General features: G+C 41.3%; 1 protein-coding gene across 8 annotated transcripts in view; it reads left to right on the top strand.

Moving 5' to 3' along the window:
• The window catches only part of PMS2 (PMS1 homolog 2, mismatch repair system component), a 46,780-nt gene that overhangs the window by 10,914 nt on the left and 12,624 nt on the right, over nucleotides 1–23,242 (top strand). For all 8 annotated transcript variants that reach the window (XM_064376444.1, XM_021671691.2, XM_021671693.2 and 5 more), the window contains 6 exons: nucleotides 1,205–1,372; nucleotides 2,404–2,501; nucleotides 4,181–4,280; nucleotides 6,928–7,012; nucleotides 9,320–9,475; nucleotides 20,094–20,955. In XM_064376444.1, coding sequence (XP_064232514.1) covers nucleotides 1,205–1,372; nucleotides 2,404–2,501; nucleotides 4,181–4,280; nucleotides 6,928–7,012; nucleotides 9,320–9,475; nucleotides 20,094–20,955 — 1,469 coding nt within the window. The remainder of the gene's footprint in view (nucleotides 1–1,204; nucleotides 1,373–2,403; nucleotides 2,502–4,180; nucleotides 4,281–6,927; nucleotides 7,013–9,319; nucleotides 9,476–20,093; nucleotides 20,956–23,242) is intronic.

Raw genomic sequence — 23,242 nt, 5'->3', positions numbered from 1 at the left:
GTGATCTGCTCACCTTGGCCTCCCAAAGTGCTAGGATTACAGGCATGAGCCACTGCGCCCAGCTGTTTTTTGTTTTTTGTTTTGTTTTGTTTTGTTTTGTTTGTTTTAATTGAGATAGGGTCTTGCTTTTTCACCCAGGCTGGAATGTACTGGCACAATCTCAACTTACTGCAGCCTTGATCTCCCAGGCTCAGTGGATCCTCCCACCTCAGCCTCCCAAGTAGCTGAGACTCCAAACCCGTGCTACCATGCCCAGCCAATTTTTGTATTTTTTTGTAAAGAAATGGGTCCTTCTGTGTTCCCTAGGCTGGTTTCAAACTCCCGGGCTCAAGCCACCTTCCCACTTCAGCCTCCCAAAGTGCTGGGATTATAGCCGTGAACCATCATGCCTGGTCCTGTAACTGACTTCTACTTAGCATATTGTGATTGTCTTTTTCAGTCAGTACACACTGCCTTATTTTTTGTCATTCTGCTGCGATATGGGTATACTGTAGTTAATTAACTCCTTGATGATGCTTGTTTAGGTTGTTTCTGATTTTTCATAGAGATTGATTCAGTGAACATTTTTGTATCTCTGTACACCAAAATGCTTGTGCCAGTCTTTCTATTATACAAAGACACAATTCAAAAGGAGAGATTATAAAATCAAACAGAATGTATGTTTCAGTTTTTTAATTTTCATTTTTAGAGATGGGGCCTTGCTCTGTCACCCAAGCTGGAGCACAGTGGTGTGATTGTGGCTCACTGCAGCCTCAAACTCCTGGGCTCAAGCGATCCTCCTACCTCAGCCTCCTGAGTAGCTGTGACTAAAGGCAGGCACTGCCACGCCTGGCTAGTTTTTTTTTTAATTTTTGTAGAGACAGGGTCTTGCTGTGTTGCCCAGGCTGGTCTTGAACTCTGGTCTCAAGCAGTTCTCCTGCCCTCAGCCTCCTGAGTGGCTGGGATTACAGGCTGTATTTTTCAATTGTTTTACCAGGACACATAGCATGTTGGCAAGTTAGAGAATTGAGACCAGGAGGCAAAAGCTCTGCATTGCTTTCCATAGAATGTAGGAAGATACCTCTTTGCAGATCATTCTGTCAACAGTACTTCCCTTCATTTGTGAGGTGATGTGAGAACTTTGCTTTGGATGTTATAACTTGAGCTGTGTAATTCCTGTAATATGAAAGTAATGTAGAATATTGTGTTTGTGTTTTTTAAACAGGAGTATGCCAGAATGGTCCAGGTCTTACATGCATACTGTATAATTTCAGCAGGCATCCGTGTCAGTTGCACCAATCAGCTTGGACAAGGAAAACGACAGCCTGTGGTATGCACAGGTGGAAGCCCCAGCATAAAGGAAAATATCGGCTCTGTGTTTGGGCAGAAGCAGGTAGTGATGGCCGGTTACTTAAACACTTCTTACTGCTCTAGTGATTAGGGCGGGTTTCCATTGTCCTTTCCAGTAGAATGGAGAATAAAATCTAAGAATTGATTTTTTTTTTTTTTGAGATGGAGTGTTGCTCTGTTGACCAGGCTGGAGTGTAGCACCATCTCGGCTCACTGCAAACTCTGCCTCCCAATTTGAAGTGATTCTCCTGCCTCAGCCTCCTGAGTAGCTGGGATTACAGGCACGTGCCACCAGGCCCACCTAATTTTTTGTATTTTTAGTAGAGACGGGGTTTTACCATGTTGGCCAGGCTGGTCTCGAACTCCTCACCTCAAGTGATCCACCTGCCTCGGCCTCCCAAAATGCTAGGATTATAGGCATGACCCATTGCACCTAGACTAAGAATCAATTTTTAAAGTACCTATCACAAAAATTAATGTTCGAAAGCTGAAAGTTTTTCATTCTTCCAGAGACACTCATATACTGCATCTTTTCACTCTGTGGGCAATGTGTAGGTTATGAATAAGTAGGTACTTGTTTCATCTTTCTCATGTTGTAAAATCAAAAGTGGTGTCCTGATGGCTCATTCATGTAATCCCAGTACTTTGGGAGAAGACAGTGCTGGGATTATGTGTTTGAACCACTGGGCCAACAATTTTGAGGTAGGAGAACTGCTTGAGCCCAGGAATTTAAGATCAGCCTGTATAACAAGGCAAGACCCCATGTCTACAAAAATAAAAATTAAAAACATTAGCTAGTTATGGTGGTGTGCACCTGTAGTCCCAGCTACTCACTCGGGAGGCTGAGGCAGGAGGATTGCTTGAACCCAGGAGTTTGACACTACAGTGAGCTGTGATTGAGCCACTGCATTCCAGCCTGGGCAAGAGAGAGAGACCCTGTCTCAAAAATCAAAACAAAAAAAAGATTCCTTGAATTTTTTTGCACTTGTAAGGTGGGTAGCTTGACTAGGAAGGAAAACAAGTACGTTCAGTCTGTCTTTATAGGAAGTAACTGAATTTTTTTTTTCTTTTTAGTTGCAAAGCCTCATTCCTTTTGTTCAGCTGCCCCCTAGTGACTCCGTGTGTGAAGAGTACGGTTTGAGCTGTTCGGATGCTCTGCATAATCTGTTTTAGTAAGTAGATTGCTGGCAAGAGAACTACAATTGAATGTTTTGAGAGTTGTTTTTTTTTTAAAGATAGTGATTTTAGGGGTAATCGTTTCTTTTTCTTTTTTCTTTTTTTAATTTTACTTTAGGTTCTGGGATTTTTTTTTTTTTTTTTAAGAGATGGAGCCTTGCTCTGTTGCCCAGGCTGGAGTGCAATGGCACAATCTTGGCTCACTGCAACCTCTGCCTCCCCAGCTCAAGCATTTCTCCTGCCTCAGTCCCTGAGTAGCTGGGATTACAGGCATGCACCACCACACCTGGCTAATTTTGTATTTTTAGTAGAGATGGGGTTTTACCATGTTGGCCAGGCTGGTCTCAAACTCCTGACCTCAGGTGATCTGCTTACCTTGGTGTCCCAAAGTGCTGGGATTATAGATGTGAGGCATCATGCCTGGCCAGGGCTAGTAATTGGTTATGTCTTTTATAAAACTGTGAGCAGTGCTATTGCTAAGAAAGATGATTTATACAAAGGACTCAGTTACTTAATTCACCATGTTCTGGGTAACTGGTACATTTCAGGTGGTTTCCTGTTGAGTTAGTCTTCCTTAAGGCTCTATTTAGTTAGACTAGCTTTTAAATTGTTTTATAATTTTAAATGATTTTGACTTTTCTGGCATCTAGTGAAGGCAGTTCAGCATCATTACTTTTAGTATAAGAAAATAGACACTTCCATAAATAGGATTGGTTCTGTAAAGATCTGTATTTCTTCTTTCTTTTCTTTATTTTGAGACAGTGTCCCACTCTGTTGCCCAGGCTAGAGTGCAGTGGCGTGTGATGTTGGTTCACTGCAACCTCTGCCTCCTGGGTTCAAGCGATTCTCCTGCCTCAGCCTCCAGAGTAGCTGGGATTACAAGTGTGCACACCATACCTGGCTAATTTTTTTGTATTTTTATTGGAGATGAGGTTTTGCCATGTTGCCCAGGCTGGTCTCGAACTCCTTACCTCAGGTGGTCCGCCTGCCTCAGCTTCCCAAAGTGCTGGGATTACAGGGATGAACCACTGTGCCCAGCCTAAGATCTCTTTGTTTGTTTTTTTTTTTGTTTTTAGATTTATATTTCTTACTCTTCCATCACTTGCTTTTGGCTTATGGCTGAAATTGTAAACATGGAGCTTTATGTCTTTATGTGAAGGTGGTGTTCTTCTGGAAATGCCAGTATCCCTGGGGTGGATCTCATGTGAAACAAGCACTTTACCAAGACATGAGATATAAGTTTGCTATCCAGGAGATTTTGAAAGGGGAGGGAGTACGGGCAAAATCCTGAGCACAGGTGGTTAGACTTCACTGATAAACCGGGTTGGCAGTATCGGGGTTCTGAGAATGCATTTGAATGAGACCCACTCCTTTTATGGAGGCCAAGGATTTATCAGGAAGGTGATAAGAGAGCTGCAATACATCAGTTTTGGACACACTGCATCACCTGTGGTGCATTGGTTGACTGTAGGAGCTCTAGAGCATTACAGAAGGTCTGGTTCTTTGATAATGCATAAAGATTTGGAGCATAGGTACCCATGAACTGCAGTAGTGATACTTATCAGCATGTCACCTGGTGTTTTGTTTTCGTTTCACTTTAAGAATGTGCCATGTGATTGTATTTCTAATTCTTTTCACTCTGGAATCCTGCCCTTACCGTATTACTATTGAATAGCATCTCAGGTTTCATTTCACAATGCACACATGGAGTTGGAAGGAGTTCAACAGACCGACAGTTTTTCTTTATCAATCGGCGGCCTTGTGACCCAGCAAAGGTATTTAAAAGTTTTTTGTATTTGATTCTTTATGCCTTTGACTTTTCATTGACAACTTTTTTTTCTGATACAGGCAGTTTATATGGAATTTGGGACTTTGAGAAATGTGGCTGTAACATTACCTTATTTTGGGCATTTACAGAAGTCTACTACAGATGGTCCCCAACTTAAGTGGTTTCAACTGAAGATTTTTCTGGCTGGGCACAGTGGCTCATGCCTGTAATCCCAGCACTTTGGGAGGTTGAGGCGAGTGGATTACTTGAGGCCGGAAACTCAAGACTAGCCTGGCCAACATGACGAAATCCTGTCTCTATTAAAATACAAAAAAAAAAAAAAATAGCCAGGTGTGGTGGCTTACACCTGTAATCTCAGCTACTTAGGAGGTTGAGGCAGGAGGATCACTTGTACCTGGCAGGTGGAGGTTACTGAGTCGACATTGCACTCCAGCCTGGGTAAAAAAAAAAAAAAAGATTTTTCTACCACTTTACCATGTTGTGCAAGTTATTTATGCGATAGATACCGTACTTTAAGTACCTGTGTAACCATTGTTTTTCAGTATAGTATCCAATAAATTACAGAAGATATTCAACATTTTATTATAAAATAAGTGTTTTATTTTGCCTACCTATAGACTAATGTAAGTATTCTGAGGCAAGACTAAGATAGGACATTCCATAGGTTAGGTTATCACAAATGCATTTTTGACATAAAATATTTTCAGTTTATGGGTTTATCAGCATATAACCCTATCATAAGTCAAGGAGCATTTATCTGTGTACACTTTTTAAAATTTCATATATGTATGTTCTTATGTGTATATATACATTATATGTGTTGTTTTTATTTATATATAAATATATAAACACATATTAATTACCAGTATATTTATTATTGTAAAAACTATAGTTATTTGAAGAAATTAAACATTTTATAACATTCTGTGTCATCTTTCAGTATAGACTGATTACATGGTTTCTGTATTTTCTATGGGTTTCTGTATTTTCTCTTTCTTCTTTCTACTTTCCTAGGAAAATAAGGGCTTGGATTACTTCTGCCTCAAATTTAAACTGATCATTTTGATTTGGTTACATGGGTTTTTTGAGTTTGCAACTTAGCAACACAACATTGTACCTCAGTAATATTTTCTGGTTTTCTTTTTTTTTTTTTTCCTGAGATGGAGTCTTACTCTGTCACCCAGGCTGGAGTGTAGTGGCATGATCTTGGCTCACTGCAACCTCTGCCTCCCAGGTTCAAGTGATTCTCCTGTCTCAGCCTCCTGAGTAGCTGGGACTATAGGCACGAACCACCATGCCCAGCTAATTTTTGTATTTTTAGTAGAGACGGGGTTTCACTATGTTGGCCAGGCTGGTCTTGAACTCCTGACCTCATGATCCACTCGCCTTAGCCCCCCAAAGTGCTGGGATTACAGGCGTGAGCCACCATGCCTGGCCTATTTTCTGTTTTTCAATGAGAGTTTAGAGTTCACTTGTAATCTGCCAGATGTGGTTCAGTTTCTAAATTTTGTAACCTATATTGTGATTGATTAATATTTATTAATTATAACAATTAATGTGATATTTTGTTTTATTTCTAATGACATATGTCACAAATATGTTTCTATGTACATTGAATGTGTTTTATGAACATTTAAGTTGTGCCTGCGTTTCACTAAAATTTCTTGTAGAGCGACTTTAGGTTGGAAAAAGATTTAGTTTTAGGAATCCATGATTAGAAATATCACTTTGAGGGGTGTGAGGAAACTTTTGGTGATGGATATATTTATTATCTTGATTGTGGGGATAGTTTCACAGATGTTTGTGTATATATGTCAAAACTTATTAAATTGCACACTTTAAATATGTATAGTTTATTCCATGTCAGTCATAGCTCAGTAAAAGCTGTTAAAAAATGTATCATAGCCACACGTAGTGGCTCACGCCTATAATCAAATACCAGCACTTTGAGAGGCTGAGGCAGGTGGATCACCTGAGATAGGGAGTTCGAGACCAGCCTGACCAGTGTGGAGAAACCCTGTCTTTACTAAAAATACAAAATTAGCCAGGTGTGGTGGTGCATGCCTGTAATCCCAGCTACTCCGGAGGCTGAGGCAGGAGAATTGCTTGAACCTGGGAGGTAGAGGTTGCAGTGAGCCCAGATCGTGCCATTGCACTCCAGCCTGGGCAACAAGAGCGAAACTCCATCTCAAGAAAAAAAAAAAAGAAAAGAAAAGTATCCTTAGGCCAGACACGGTGGCTCACCCTTGTAATCCTAACACTTTGGGAGGCTGAGGTGGGTGGATCAACTAAGGTCAGGAATTCAAGACCAGCCTGACCAATGTGGTGAAACCCTGTCTCTGTCTCTACTAAAAATACAAAAATTAGCGAGTCATGGTGACGTGTGCCTGTAATCCCAGCTACTCTGGAGGCTGAGGCAGGAGGATCACTTGAGCCTAGGAAGTTGAGGCTGCAGTGAGCCGTGATTGCTCCTCTGCACTCCAGCCTATGATAAGGCGAGACCTTGTCTCCAAAGAAAAAAAAAGTATCCCTTTCTAAGAACATGCTAGTTGGTTAGAATAGCATGTTGTTAGGATGTTGGGGGCTGGGAACATTTCTCGTTTATTCTTTTCTGTTCTTTGTATTTTGTGCAGGTCTCCAGACTTGTGAATGAGGTCTACCACATGTATAATCGAAATCAATATCCATTTGTTGTTCTTAACATTTCTGTTGATGCAGGTAAGTTCCACTGGCATTTCAGTACAACTAGTGACTAATGCCTCAAAGAAGAAAATGAAATTATAAAGCTCTGCTATGATCGGAATGAGATAACGATTTATGGCCATGTAATTTTTTTTTTTGTTTTTTTTTTTTGAGTCGGAGTCTTGCACGGCCCCCCAGCCTGGAGTGCAGTGGCATGAATCTCAGCTCACTGCAACCTCTGCCTCCCGGGTTCAAGTGATTCCTCTGCCTCATCCTCTTAAGTAGCTGGGATTTCAGGCACTCGCCACCATGCCCAGCTAATTTTTTGTATTTTGAGTAGAGATAGGGTTTCACCATGTTGGCCATGCTGGTCTGAAACTCCTGACCTGGTGATTCGTCCGCCTCAGCCTCCCAAAGTGCTAGGATTACAGGCATGAGCCACTGTGCCCGGCCGTAATTTTATTTTTTTAAACAGAGTTCCCGCTTTCTACTTGAAACTATGTTAACTGTATTATTAGGACAATGTAACTTTTTTTATGTCAACCAAGGGAGAAAGTAGACTAAATGTTCTTCCTAATTTCAGAAATAATTCATTTCATATAGAATTTTCTGATTGTTGAAATTCTGGTTTATTGACATTCAGTATTTTTTCTAGGTACTTAGAAATACATATGCACATACCCTAAGAAATATCTTCTCTCCTCTCTCTCTCATATTCTTTGAGATGAGGAAATAATTTTGTATTCTGCTCTTTGTTCTTAGATGTGAATGTTTTCTTTTCCATGTTATTAAAAATTAATCAGAAATGTGATTTTAATAGGTGAATTATATTCCAATGCATGGTTATACTTTGGTATTTTAATTTTTAAATTTTTCAAAATATAAGTTGTTTTTAGTTTTTGGAAATTATAAATACTGTTCGTATAATTAAATCATTATCTACATCTTTATTTCTTTAATTTTTTAATTTTTTAAATTTTGAGACAGAGTCTCTCTCTGTCTCCCAGGCTGGAGTGCAGTGGTGTCATCTCAGCTCACTGCAACCTCTGCCTCCTGGGTTCAAGTGACTTTCCCATCTCAGCCTCCTGAGTAGCAGGGATTACAGGTGCCTGCCTCCATGCCCAGCTAATTTTTTGTATTTTTAGTAGAGATGGGGTTTGCCATTATGGCCAGGCTTGTCTCAAACTGCTGACCTTAACTGATCTGTTTGCCTCAGCCTCCCAGAGTGCTGGATTACAGGTGTGAGCCAGCACGCTTAGCCCGCATCTTCAATTATTCTTGAGATAAATTGCTAGAAGTAGAATTACTGGGTTAGTGAATATGATAATTTTAAGGCTTTTTTTTTTTTTGGGATGGAGTCTCGCTCTGTTGCCCAGGCTGGAGTGCAGTGGCACGATCTCGGCTCACTGCAACCTCCGCCTCCTGGGTTTAAGCAATTCTCCTCCCTCAGCCTCCCAAGTAGCTGGGACTTCAGGTAAGTGCCACCACGCCCAGCTAATTTTTTGAATTTTTTAGTAGAGACAGGGTTTCACCCTGTTAGCCAGGATGGTCTCAATCTCCTGAGCTCAGATGATCTGCCTGCCTCAGCCTCCCAAAGTGCTGGGATTACAGTCATGAACCACGGCGCCCGGCCCAAGACTTTTCTATGTTGTATTCTAGACGTATCAATTTACACGCCTACCAACAGTGTACTAGGAATATAGTTGTTAAGCTAAACTCAATAGGGGATAAAATATCTTATTTTAATTTGCATACTTAAAGTTATTTTTATGTGTTTGTTTGCTTTTCTTTCTCCAGTTTACCTATTCAAGCCCTTCTATGTTTTGTCTGTTGAAAAATTATCTTTTGCTCATTTATTTGAAAAAGCTGATTTTATAACTTATGATTCTTAATCTGGACACTGTAATATTTTTAATGGTACTTTTGATAGATACAAGCGAATGAAATAATAGATGGGGAAATATCTATTGTTAAAAGTGAATTTGACTGGGCGCAGTGGCTCATGCCTGTAATCCTAGCACTTTGGGAGGCCAAGGCAGGGGGATCACTTGAGGTCAGGAGTTTGAGACCAGCCTGGCCAACATGATGAAACCCCAGTCTCTATTAAAAAATACAAAAATTAGCCAGCATGGTGGCACGTGCCTGTAATCCTAGCTACTTTGGAGGCTGAGGCAGGAGAATCACTTGAACCCAGGAGGCAGAGGTTGCAGTGAGCTGAGATCGTGCCACTGCACTCCATCCTGGGCAACAGAGTGAGACCCTGTCTGAAAAAAATGAATAATAATAATAAATAAAATGAAAGTGAATGTAAACATAATAAATGTGTTTTCTTTTTTTCCTTAGAATGTGTTGATATCAATGTTACTCCAGATAAAAGGCAAATTTTACTACAAGAGGAAAAGCTTTTGTTGGCAGTTTTAAAGACCTCTTTGATAGGAATGTTTGATAGTGATGTCAACAAGCTGAATGTCAGTCAGCAGCCACTGTTGGATATTGGAGGTAAGAAAAGTACTGTGTACAGCCAGCTTCTAAAGCTTTTAGCTAATGTGTTTCCTTATTTTTTCCAAGGTAAACTTTTTTTTTTGAGATGGAATTTCGCTCTTGTTGCCCAGGCTGGAGTACAATGGCACAATCTTGGCTCACTGCAACCTCCGCCTCCCAGGTTCAAGCGATTCTCCTGCCTCAGCCTCCCAAGTAGCTGGGATTACAGGCATGCACCACCACACTTCGCTGATTTTGTATTTTTAGTAGAGATGGAGTTTCTCCATGTTAGTCAGGCTGGTCTCAAACTCTCAGCCTCAGGTGATCTGCCCACCTCGGCCTCCCACAGTGCTGGGATTACAGGCATGAGCCACCACACCCAACCTGTAAACGTTTTTTGATGTGAAACAAAGTCTCTTATATTATTTTGTCTTTTTTTTTTTTTAAAGAAAGAAAGAAAGAGAAAGAGAAATGGGGAGAGAGAACAGGAGTCTTGCTCTATTGCCCAGGCTGGAATGCAATCTAAAAATAGGTATTAAAAACCTCTTTTATGCCGATAATTGTGCTTAACAGCGGAGACAGGAAGGAATAAGGGAAGAAAATAACAAACAAACAGCTAACCAATATTTCATTTAAGTCTGTGAAATGCTATGCAAATGCTGAAGAGTAATTTACTTCCAATTATGTGGTCACTTTCTAAATAGGTGTAATGTGATACTGAGAAAAATGTATGTTCTGTGGACCTGGGATGAAGAATTCTATAAATATTCACTGAGTTTACTTGTTCCAGGTCTGAGTTCTAATCATAGATGTCCCTGTTAATTTTCTATCTGGTTGATCCATCAAATACTAACAATGTGGTGTCAATGTCTCCCGCTATTATTGTGTGGGAGTCCAAGTCTCTTTATAAGTCATTAAGAACTTGTCTTATGTATCTGGGTGCGCCTATATTGACTGCATATGTATTTATGATCATTGACTCCTGTTGTTGCATTGATCCTTTTACCATTATGTAATGTCCTTCTTTATTTCTTTTAGTCTTTGTTACTATTAAAGTCTATTTTGTCAGAGACGAAAGTTACAACTCCTGTTTTTTTTTTGTTGTTTTTTTTTTCCTCGCCATTTGATTGGTGAGTCTTCCTCCAATCCTTTGTTTTGAGTCTTTGTGTGTCCTAGCTTATGAGATGGATCTGGATACAGCGTACAGATGAGTTTTGACTTTTTATTCGATTTGCCTGTCTGTGTCTTTGATTGGGGCATTTAATCCATTTAAATTTAGAATTAATATTGGTATTTGTGAGTTTAATATTGTCATTTAATATTATCTGGCTATTTTGCCCATTAGTTGATATAGAGTCTTCATTATAGAGATACTCTTTACCTTTTGGTATGTTTTTGGAATGACTGATACTGGTTGTTTCTTTCTGTGTGTAATGCTTCTTTCAGAAGCTCTTGTAAAGCAGGCCTGGTGGTGATGAAATCTCTGAGTGCTTGCTTGTTTGCGAAAAATTTTATTTTTCCTTCATTTATTAAGCTTAGTTTGGCTGGATATGAGATTCTGGGTTGAAAATTCTTTTCTTTGAGGATATTGAATATTGACCCCCACTCTCTTCTAGTTTGTAGGTTTTCTGCTGAAAGATCTGCTGTGAGTCTGATAGGCTTCCCTTTATGGGTAACCTGACCTTTCTCTCTAGCTGCCCTTAGAATTTTCTCCTTTATTTCAACCCTGGTGAATCTAACGATTATGTGTCTTGGGGTTGCTCTACTTTAGGAATATCTTTGTGGTGTTCTCTGTATTACCTGGAGTTGAGTATTGTCCTGCCTTACTAGGTTAGGAAAGTTTTCCTGAATAATATCCTGAAGAATATTTTCCAGCTTGGATTCATTCTCTTCATAACATTCAGGTACACCTATCGAACGTAAATTAGGTCTTTTCACATAGTTCCATATTTCTTGGAGACTTTGCTCATTCCTTTTTACTCTTTTTTCTCTAATCTTGTCTTCTCATTTCATTTCATACTTCGACCTCTGATATCCTTTCTTCTGCTTGATCAATTTGACCGTTAAAACCTGTGCATTCTTTACGGAGTTCTCGTATTATATTCTTCAGTTCCATTAATTCACTTATATTCCTCTCTAAATTGTCTATTCTCATTAGGATTTCATCAAACCTTTTTTCAAGGTTCTTAGTTTCTTTACATTGGGCTAGAACATGTTCTTTTAACTCACAGAAGTTTCTTATTATCCACCTTCTGAAGCCTAGTTCTGTTAATGGAATGCACTCGTTCTCCATCAGGCCTTGTTCCCCTGCTGATGAGGAACTGTGATCCCCTGTAGAGGGAGAGGCATTCTGATTTTGGGTATTCTCAGCCTTTTTATGCTGGTTTCTTCCCATCATTGTAAATTTATCCACCTGTCGTCTTTGTAATTACTGACTTTCAAATTAGGTCTTTGAGTGGATGTCAAACTTGTTGATTCCCAGCGCCAGAATCTGAGCAACCCACTGCGCCGGCTAAAACAGCGGCATTAAGATTCATGGTGCTTTTCTGCTTGGGAATCTCCAGTCTGGCTTCCCTCTTGAGTCCCTTTTTCAATCAGCTGAATGGGTGACTCTGCCTTCCCGGAGCTCCAAACGTCGACCAAAAGGGGACCCAGTCCCGTTTACTCTGCACCAAGAACTGCCGCGCCGAGGTGCCAGCGAAACTGCCGCGCCGGCCACAAGAGTCACACTGGCGACCCATGGGGCTCCTCTGCTGGGAATCTCCTGGTCCGTGAGCAACAAAAATTCGTCTGGAAGTGTGGCATCCTCTCGTTCTCTGCGCTTTCACTGGGAGCTACAATCCTGAATTGCTAGTAATCAGCCATCTTGGATCTCTCTCCTGTTTTGTCATTATTTAATGTTTTTATTGAGACAGGGACTTGCTCTGTCATCCAGGCTGGACTGCAGTGGCGCCATCATAGTTCACTGTAGCATCAAATTCCTGGGCTCAAGCCATCTTCCTGCCTCAGCCTCCCAAGTAGCTGGGACTACAGGCACGTGCCACCATACCTGGCTAATTTTTAAAAGTTTTTATAGAGACAGGGTCTTGCTTTGTTGCCCAGGCCGGTCTCAAACTCCTGGGCTCAAATAGTCCTCCCGCCTCAGCCTTGTAAAGTGCTGGAAATACAGATGTGAGCCACCATGACTAGCAAGTCTCCTATTTTAGGTAGAGGTTGTGTCATACTAGAAGGTATGTAGCTGCAGATTTAAGGTCATCTGTTTATAAAGAGGCATGAACACACAGAGGAATATGTAGTAATGTCTTTTTTTGGCTATAATGGTACCTCCAGTTTTTTGTCAATTGTAAACAGATGATGTAATATAAGATATATGATTAGAAGAGTCTACAGTGACTGCATTTTAACTCCCTTGTCATGTTTTTCTTTTTTTTTTGAGACAAATGTCATATGTCAATGCCTGAGCCCTATCACTCTCATTGCCACCTACTTGACGGCTGTCTGGGTAGCTGCATTATCTTCTTCTCTCAGCTCTCAGATAGGACAACTCTGATTCATAACCCTTATTATTATTAACAAAAATAATCAATTCCTAATTAACTCAATTAACCGCCTAGCAATCAGTAGCATCTTTGCTGGACTTCTTATTACCAACAGTATTATTCCTGCTTCACCCCCTCAAACAACTATGCCACTCCATCCTAAACTCACAGCCCTAGGTGTAACCGTCTTGGGCCTCTTGCTAGCAATAGAGCTTAATCTTATTACTAATAACCTCAAACTTAAACACCTATTACACATATTCAACTTCTCTAACATGCTAGTTTTTATCCAGCCACAACCCACTGTTCAACCCCCCCGACTCAAGCTTATCCACAAATCAAAATATGGCTTCACTTCTACTAGACCTAATTTGATTAGAAAAGTATATACCAAAAATGATTTCACAAACCCAAATTTCAGCCTCCATCACTGCATCTACTGAAAAAGGCTTAAACTTTATTTCCTCTCTTTTTTAATTCCACCTATTTTAACTTTACTATTGATTGTCTAACCTGTTACCCCGAGTAATTTCAATTGCAACATAAATACTTACAAATAATGGTTAACCAGTAACCACCACTCGTCAACATCCATGACTGTATAAAGCAGCCACACCTACAGAATCCTCATGCAATAATCCCTCCCCTCCCCCTCAAAAATTATTCAACTCCCCACGCTATTAATCATGGTTACTACTCCATTGTATTCAACTATCCACCAAGCTAACACTAGTTCCATTAATAATCCTAATAATAAAGCCCCTCAAATGTCAATACTTGACCCTCACGTTTCAGGATATTCTTCAATAGCCATTGCTGCAGTATAATAAAAACCAATTATCATACTACACAGATAAATCAAACAGACCATTAACCCCACGAAAGCCCCGCCAAAATTCAAAACAATACCACAACGCACAGCACCACTGATAATTAACCCTAGACCTCCATAAATAGGAGAAGGCTTCAAAGAAAAGCCTGCAAATCCTATAACCAAGAGAATACACAATAAAAACATAGCATATGTCATTATTCCCATGTGGACTATAACCATGACTAATGATATAAAAAACCATTGTTGTATTTCAACTGTAAGGATACTAATGACCAATACCTGCAAAACACACCCATTAGCAAAAAATATTAACCACTTATTTATTGATCTTGCCACACCATCTAACATTTCTACATGATGAAACTTCGGCTCACTTCTCGGTGCCTGCCTAATTCTTCAGATCATCACAGGACTATTTTTTGCCATGCACTATACACCGGACACCTCAACCGCCTTCTCTTCAATCGCTCTTATCAATCGAGATGTGTACTACGGCTGAATGGTCCGATATTTCCATGCTAACAGTGCCTCGATATTTTTTATTTGCCTCTTCCTACACGTTGGATGAGGCTTATATTAGGAATCATTTATATTTCTAGAAACTGGAAATATTGATATTATTCTTCTACTCACAATCATAGCAACAGCATTTATAGGCTACGTACTCCCACGAGGCCAAATATCATTCTGAGGCACTACAGTAATTACAGACCTATTATCAGCCATCCCATACATTGGATCTGACCTTGTGCAGCGAATCTGAGGTGGATTCTCAGTTGACAAAGCACCCTCACATGATTTTTTGCTTTCCATTTCATCTTACCTTTTTCTCTTTATTTTTTTGAGATGGAGTCTCGCTCTGACACCAGGCTGGAGTGCAGTGGCGCAATCTCAGCTCACTGCACCCTCCGCCTTCCTGTTCAAGTGATTCTTCCACCTCAGCCTCCTGAGTAGCTGGGACTACAAGTGCACATCACCACGCCCAGCTAATTTTTGTATTTTTTAGTAGAGATGGAGTTTCACCATATCGGTCAGGATGGTCTCGATCTCTTGACCTCATGATCCGCCTGCCTCAGCCTCCCAAAGTGCTGGGATTACAGGTCTGAGCCACCGCACTTGGCCTCATCTTACCTTTTATCATTGCAGCTCTAGCAACTGTTCACCTTCTATTCCTGTGTGAAACAGGATCTAACAACCTTCAGGGATTTTGTCAGACCCTGACAAAATCACTTTTCACCCTTACTAGACAACTGAAGACATTCTATGTTTAATTTTTCTCCTTTTCCTTCTAATGCCTGTACTGTTTTCACCTGACCTCCTGAGCAGCCCAGATAATTACACTTTAGCTAACCGTCTCAATACTCCACCCCACATTAAACCAGAGTGATATTTTTTGTATGCATATGCAATCTTATGATCCATTCCCAACAAACTAGGAGGCGTCCTAGCCCTCATATTTTCCGTTCTTATTCTAGCAATTATTCCCGTACTTAACATACCTAAACAACAAAGTACAATATTCCTGCCATTAAGTCAATGCTTATTCTGAATCCTAGTAGCTGACCTACTTACACTTACATGAATTGGAGGTTAGCCAGTCGAATACCCTTTTATTGTCATCAGACAGACCGCATCTATTATATATTTCTCTACCATCCTTACCCTCATACCACTTACTACCCTAATCAAAAAGAAATTACTTAAGTGAAAATGTCCTTGTAGTATAATTCAATACTCTGGTCTTGTAAACCAGAAATGGAGATCCTTTCCCCAGGACAACTCAGGAAAAAAGTGTTCTCATTTCACTGTCGACACCTAAAGCTGAAATTCTAATTAAACTACTCCCTGAACTTTTCTCTAGATGCATTTTAACTATTATGTTAGTATTAATGAGTTACCACTAATACATTAGTGCCTTTATGTACTTTGTGCATTACTGCTAGTCCCCATGAATAATACATAGTACTACACATGCTTACTCGTACGTAGTACATTTACCTATGAAAGTACATAAAAACTTCCCCAACATGCATGTAAGCATGAATTAACACATCTTCACATCAACTGTTACCGCCCACATTATCTAGACCTTCTCCACATGGATATTGACCCATACTAGACCTCCTTAACGTTACATAGTACATATTGTCGTTCACTGGATGTAGCGTATCCTAGTCAAGGAATTTCTCGCCAACATGACTATCCCCTACCAAATTTTGGTCTCTTAATCTATCAACCTCCAGAAAAATCATCATCCCGCTTGGGTGTGTTATCCTCCTCACTTCAGGCCCATAATGCTTAGGGTGACTAATGTGAAACTATACCTGGCATCTGGTTCTTACCTCATGACCATAACACTAAGATCGCCCATACATTCCTCTTAAATAAGACATCTCAATGGTTCAGAGACTATCACCCTATTAATCAGTCACAGGAGCACTGCCATGCATTTGGTATTTTTATCTTTTGGGGATGCTCTTACTCAACATTGTGGAAGGCCTGGTCCCCTCCAAATCAGCTGTAGATGAAATTGGGAGTGATTCCTACCAAACCAGTTAATAATCACGCCTATGTTGCATATTCCGAGCTAGCATTACAACCATAAGGTGTTAATTAATACATGCCTGTAGGACATAGTAATTAACCAATAGGTGCATATGCCAGCACATGTATGCCTACTTTTAACAACTTCTTTCAGATAAAAATCCACAAACCCCCCTCCCATCTCTGACTTTTTTCTTCAATCTAAATTAATGTACTCTCGTAAACCCTGAAAACAAGATACTAAATGCAACCTAATCAAAACCCAGAGATTATATTTTAGCTGTAACTCTCTCAACAGCTACCCCTCAATTGATGTTATTTTCCTAAAAATCCTAAATCCCTCCTACTAAATTAAAACTCCATCTTGTATAATAAATGCAACAACTAATTTCTATCCCAATACTATAATAACACCTTAAATATACCTTTCTTAAAGTGCTACCCCATGTCTCATATTCTAAATCAACCATAACCTAACTTTAAATAGCATTCTTGGCCAGGTGTGGTGGCTCACGCCTGCAATCCCAGCACTTTGGGAGGCTGAGGTGGGTGGATCACCTGAGGTCTGGAGTTCGAGACCAGCCTGACCAACATGGAGAAACCCTGTCTGTATTAAAAATACAAAAAATTAGTCGGACTTGGTGGCGCATGCCTGTAATCCCAGCTACTTGGGAGGCTGAGGCAGGAGAATCGCTTGAACCCCGGAGGTGGAGGTTGCGATGAGACAAGATCGTGCCGTTGCACTCCAGTCTGGACAACAAGAGCAAAACTCCGTCTCAAAAAAAAAAAAAAAAAATAGCACTGTTAACCAAACCTCTGTCAATTCAATTTTTAATATCCTAAGCCCCCAGAACCATATACAGTTATTTACTTATATTTTCCTTCTTCCCATTTTTTAGCTTTACATTTATATATTACACAGTTAATGTAGCTTAACTGTTCAAAGCAAGACACTGAAAATGTCCAGATGGGTACACACAACTCCATAAACAAATAGGTTTGGTCCTGGCCTTTTGTTAACTTTTAGTGAGATTACACATGCAAGCATCCCCCGTCCTAGTGAAAATGCACTCTAGATCACCCAGATCAAGAGGGGCAAGTATCAGGCACCCTTAAGTGCAGCTCAAAACACTTTGCTCAGCCATACCTCCACGGGAAACAGCAGTGATAAACACTGAGCAATAAACAAAGGTTTAAGTAAACTATACTAATCTATAGAGTTGGTCAATTTCATGCCAGCCACCGCGGCCATACAATTAACCCAAGCTAATAGAACTCAGCGTAAAGAGTGTTTAAGGTCTGCCCTCAATAAAGCTAACCTCCATCTAAGTTGTAAAAAACTCTAGCCGAAATAAAATCTATTACGAAAGTGGCTTTAGTACCCTGAAGACACAATACCTAAGACCCAAACTGGGATTAGATACCCCACTGTGCTTAGCCCTAAACTCTAATAGTTATATCAATAAAACCATTTGCCAGAATACTACAATACTTGAAGTCAAGCAACTGCTTAAAACTCAAAGGACTTGGCGGTGCTTTATATCCCTCTGGAGGAGCCTGTTCTATAATCAATAAACCCCGATACATCTCTCCACCTCTTGCCCTCAGCCTATATACCGCCATCTTCAGCAAACCCTAAAAGGGTCATAAAGTAAGCATAAGTATATAGATAATAACGTTAGGTCAAGGTGTGTAGCTCATGAGGTGGCAAGAAGTAGGCTACATTTTCTACCCCTTAGAAAATCTCGTGATAACCTTTATGAAATTTAAAGACCCAAGGAGAATTTAGCAGTAAACCAAGAACAGAGCGCTTTGTCGAATAAGGCCATGAAGCATGCACACACCGCCCGTCACCTTCCTCAAATGTTCTTTTAGAAATTATTGCTACTGTCCGGGCGCAGTGGCTCACGCCTATAATCCCAGCACTTTGGGAGGCCAAGGCAGGTGGATCATGAGGTCAAGAGATCGAGACCATACTGGTCAACAAGGTGAAACCCTACCCCATCTCTACTAAAAATACAAAAAATTAGCTGGGCATGGTGGCGCACGCCTGTAGTCCCAGCTACTCAGGAGACTGAGGCAGGAGAATTGCTTGAACCCAGGAGGTGGAGGTTGCAGTGAGCCGAGACCGCGCCATTGCACTCCAGCCTGGGTAACAACAGCGAAACTCCGCCTCAAAAAAAAAAAAAAAAAAAGAAAGAAATTATTGCTACTAAAAAATTCTATACGCACATATAGAGGAGATAAGTTCTAACATGATAAGTATACTGGAAAGTGTGCTTGGACAAACCAAAGTGTAGCTCAACCTAAGGCACCCAGCTTACACCTGGAAGATTTCATCACGACCTGATCACATTGAGCCAACTCTAACCCTAAATCTCACTAAAAATATTATCAAATTATCTTAACCAAACCATTTACCTTAAACAAAAGTATAGGCAACGTAAAGTCTCACCCTGGTGCATTAGAGATAGTACTATAAGGGAAAGATGAAAGAACTAAATCAAGCATTAAAAAGCAAAGACAAACCCTTTTACCTTCTGCATGATATGTTAACTAGAGAACCATAGCCAAGTCCTATGAAACTAGATGAGCTACTCAAGGTTAGCTAAAAGAGCATACCCATCTATGTGGCAAAATAGTGGGAACATTTATGAGTAGTAGGGACAAACCTACCAAGCCTGATGATAGCTGGTTGTCCAGACAGAATCTTAGTTCAACTTTAAACTTATCTACAGAATTAGTTAATATCCTTGTAAGTTAACTGTTAGTCTAAAGAGGGACAGTTCTTTAGACCCTAGGAAACAACCATTCTACAGAGAGTAAAAAGTGTTATCATCGTAGTTGGCCTAAAAGCAGCCACCAATTAAGAAACCCTTCAAGTGGCCGGGCGCGGTGTCTCATGCCTGTAATCCCAGCACTTTGGGAGGTCGAGGTGGGCGGATCATGAGGTCAAGAGATTGAGACCATCCTGGCCAACATGGTGAAACCCCGTCTCTACTAAAAAAGTACAAAAATTAGCTGGGTGTGGTGGCACGCGCCTGTAGTCCCAGCTACTCGTGAGGCAGAGGCAGGATAATTGCTTGAACCTGGGAGGCGGAGGTTGCAGTGAGCCGAGATCGTGACTGCACTCCAGCCTGGCGCCTGGTGACAAAACAAGACTCTGCTTCAAAAAAAAAAAAAAAAAGAAAAGAAAAGAAACCCTTCAAGCTGCACATCTAACTATCTCAAATTCTATTCATTCTGCTGAACTCCTAACATCACATTGGACTAATCTATTGCTTGATAGAGTTTCGCTCTTGTTTGCCCAGGCTGGAGTGCAGTGCCGCCATCTTGGCTCACTGCAACCTCTACTTCCCAGGCTAAAGGGATTCTTGTGCCTCAGCCTTTCAAGTAGCTGGGATTACAGATGTACCCCACCACAACTGGCTAATTTTTGTATTTTTAGTAGAAATGGGGTTTTGCCATGTTGTCCAGACTGGTCTCAGACTCCTGGCCTCATGCCATCCGCTTTCCTTGGCCTCCCAAAGTGCTGGGATAACAGGCGTGAGCCACCACATCCAGCCGATATTATAGTTTTATTTTGAACAGTGAACTGTGTTCATCTGTTTAATTAGCATGTGGCTCTCCTCTTTTGTGAAGTGTCTGTTCACATAAGTACATCCTCTAACCATTTCAGGATAGTCCCTGACCCTCTTCTCCGTTCATGTTTACTTAGGTAACTTAATGAAAATGCATGCTGCGGATTTGGAAAAGCCCCTGCCAGAACAGCAGGATAATTCCCCTTCATCAAGGACTCAAGAAGAAAAAAGGGACGTGTCCATTTCCAGACTGCGAGAGGCCTTTTCTCTTCATCACACAGCAGAGAACAAGTTTCACAGCCTGAAGACTCCAGAACCAAGAAGGAGCTCTCCAGGGCAGAAAAGGGGTATGCCATCTTTTAGCACTTCAGATGCCATCTCTGACAGAGGCTTCCTGGGACCTCAGAAAGAGGCAGTGAGTTCCAGTGAGGGACCCAGTGACCCTGCAGACAGAGCAGAGGTGGAGAAGGACTCTGGGCATGGCAGCGCTTCCGTGGATTCAGAGGGGTTCAGCATCCCAGACACAGGCAGTTACTACAGCAGCGAGTGTGTGGCCAGCTCCCCTGAGGACAGGGGCTCACAGGAATCTGTGGACTCTTGTGAGAAAGTGCCTGAAACTGACAACCCTTTTTCAGATGTGGACTGCCATTTAAACCAGGAAGATACTGGATGTAAATTTAGAGTTTTGCCTCAGCCACCTAATCTTGCATCCCCAAACACAAAGCGCTTTAAAAAAGAAGAAATTCCTTTAAATTCTGACATTCGTCAAAAGTTAGTAAATACTCAGAAAGTGTCGGCCTCTCAGGTTGATGTAGCTGTTAAAATTGATAAGAAAGTTGTGCCCCTGGACTTTTCTATGAGTTCTTTAACTAAACGAATAAAGCAGTTTCATCATAAAGCAAAGCAAAGTGAAGGTGAACAGAATTATAGGAAGTTTAGGGCAAAGATTTGCCCTGGAGAAAATCAAGCAGCTGAAGATGAACTAAGAAAAGAGATAAGGTAAAGTTTTAATTTTTTAATTTTTAATTTTTATTTATTTATTTATTTTTTGAGATGGAGTCTTGCTCTGTCACTCAGGCTGGAGTGCAGTGGCGTGATCTCAGCTCACTGCAACCTCTGCCTCCCAGGTTCAAGCAATTCTCCTGCCTCCGCCTCCTGAGTGGCTGGAATTACAGGTGTGCACCACCACGCCTGGCTAATTTTTGTATTTTTGATAGAAAGGGGTTTCACCATGTTGGCCAGGCTGATCTCGAACTCCTGACCTCGTGATCTGCCCACCCTTGCCTCCCAAAGTGCTAAGATTACAGGTGTGAGCCACAGCACTTGGCCAGGTAGTTTTTTCTTAAGAGTATTTTGAAGCTGGGTGCAAGTGGCTCACACCTGTAATCACAGAACTTTGGGAGGCCAAGCCAAGGAGGGAGGATCACTTGATCCCAGGAGTTCAAGATCAGCCTGGACAACATAGGGAGACCCCATCCCTACAAAAAAATTGGCTGGGCACGGTGGTGCCTATTGAAATTCCAGGATCTGCGCCCAGCTAGATGCTGTTCTCTGTGGCAGCACATAGACTTCAAAAACATGGAAGACTTGGGTCTTTTAGGCCAGCACCAACTTTTGAGAAGATGATCTATGTTCTGGGAACCAAGGCATATTCAGACAGTTCCTGGGAGAACCTAGAATCAGCCCCAGGGGAGGTGAGATTTGTGCTGGTTTCTGGCATGCTTCTGAGATGTCCTTTTCCTTCCCTCCTGCGATGCGGGAGTCCCTGCATCATCACTCACTCTGGCAGCTTCTCTCCATCCAGCAGGCTGCAGCCACTCCTGCTCCAAGGAGGCCTGAAGCTCAACCTGAGCGGGTAGGGGCCTTTTACAAGAGTTTCTTTTGTGAGCACTCTCCCTCTTCTCTAGAGGTAGTAGCATTTTCCATTCCTGTATTTCCTAGCATAGTAGTTAACCACCTTTTACTAGTTTGTAATGCTTTATTATACATTTTTCCTCTTCAGGCCTGCCATGGTAGCTCACACCTTGTAATCCCAGCACTTTGGGAAGCTGAGGTAGGAGAATCACTTGAGGCTAGGAATTTGAGACCAGCCTGGGCAATATAATGAGACCCCATCTCTTAAAAAAAAAAAAAAGATTAGCCAAGTACATTGCTGCATGCCTATAGTCCCAGTTACTCAGGAGGCTGAGGCAGGAGGCTCACTTGAGCCCAGGAGTTTGAGGCTGCAGTGAGCTATGATCATGCCATTGCACTCCAGCCTGGGTGACAGAGCAAGACCCTGTCTTAAAAAAAAAAAATCCCTGTTAAAATCACTGGTGTGGTTTTTGTCTCTTGATTGTTCTTTGACATGTCAGAACGTGTCAGCCTCTTAGGTTGCTGTAGCTGTTAAAATTGGTAATGGAATTGGTACCAGGAGACAGACTTTCAAAGATAGGATTTGGGGATTGGTTTGGTTATGACTTGGACTTGAGCTCTGTACTGAGCTCCTCGCCAGTAGGAAATGTGAGCTCAGTAATCCATGGCATGTAGAGGCCTTACAGTTCACCAAACTGTCACCTGTGGTTGATTGTGGTGATCATGAGCATGGAGGCATGGGACTGGGTCTTCCTGGAGCATTTATAGAAAGAAACAACAATCTCAGCTCCTTTTTTTTTTTTTTTTTTATTTTTATTTTTGAGACAAGAGTTTTGCTTTTTTACCTAGACTGGAGTGCAGTGGCATGATCTCAGCTCATTCCAACTTCTGCCTCCTAGGTTCAAGCGATTCTTCTGCCTTAGCCTCCCAAGTAGCTGGAAGTACAGGTACCCACCACGACGCCTGGCTAATTTTTGTATTTTAAGTAGAGATGGAGTTTCACCATGTTGGTCTTGAAATCTCAACCTCAAATGATCCGCCCACCTCAGCCTCCCAAAGTGCTGCGATTACAGGCCTGAGCCCCTGTGCCCGGCCTAATCTCAGCTTCTTTCATCCTCAGCTCAGGCCACCAGGTGAGACCCAGAGAACGTCCGTGGCTGCTTTCACAGTCATTTCTTGTAGTCACAGTGCTGGTAATGAGGAAAATCCATTTTCACCAGGTTTAATTGTGTGGGACTGAGAACTACGGTGTCAATTTCTCATGTGAAGGTTAGGGGTGGTGTCCATTTTTTGTCCAGATTGATTAAGATAGTGTTTAATGGCATTAGGTGTTGAGGCCACCCAGCAAAGGACCCAATGGTGGGCCTGGCAGAGAGTAGAAGGATTGATAGCCAGCATTGGCAAAAAGGTACTCTTAGACACTGTTGGTAGG

Source organism: Aotus nancymaae, unplaced genomic scaffold, assembly GCF_030222135.1.
Source record: "Aotus nancymaae isolate 86718 unplaced genomic scaffold, 86718_ANA_hifiasm-v0.15.2.pri h1tg000015l_0, whole genome shotgun sequence".
NCBI classification, from domain to species: domain Eukaryota; kingdom Metazoa; phylum Chordata; class Mammalia; order Primates; family Aotidae; genus Aotus; species Aotus nancymaae.
Note: the sequence above shows the minus strand (reverse complement) of the source record. Positions and strands in the feature narration are given on the sequence as shown.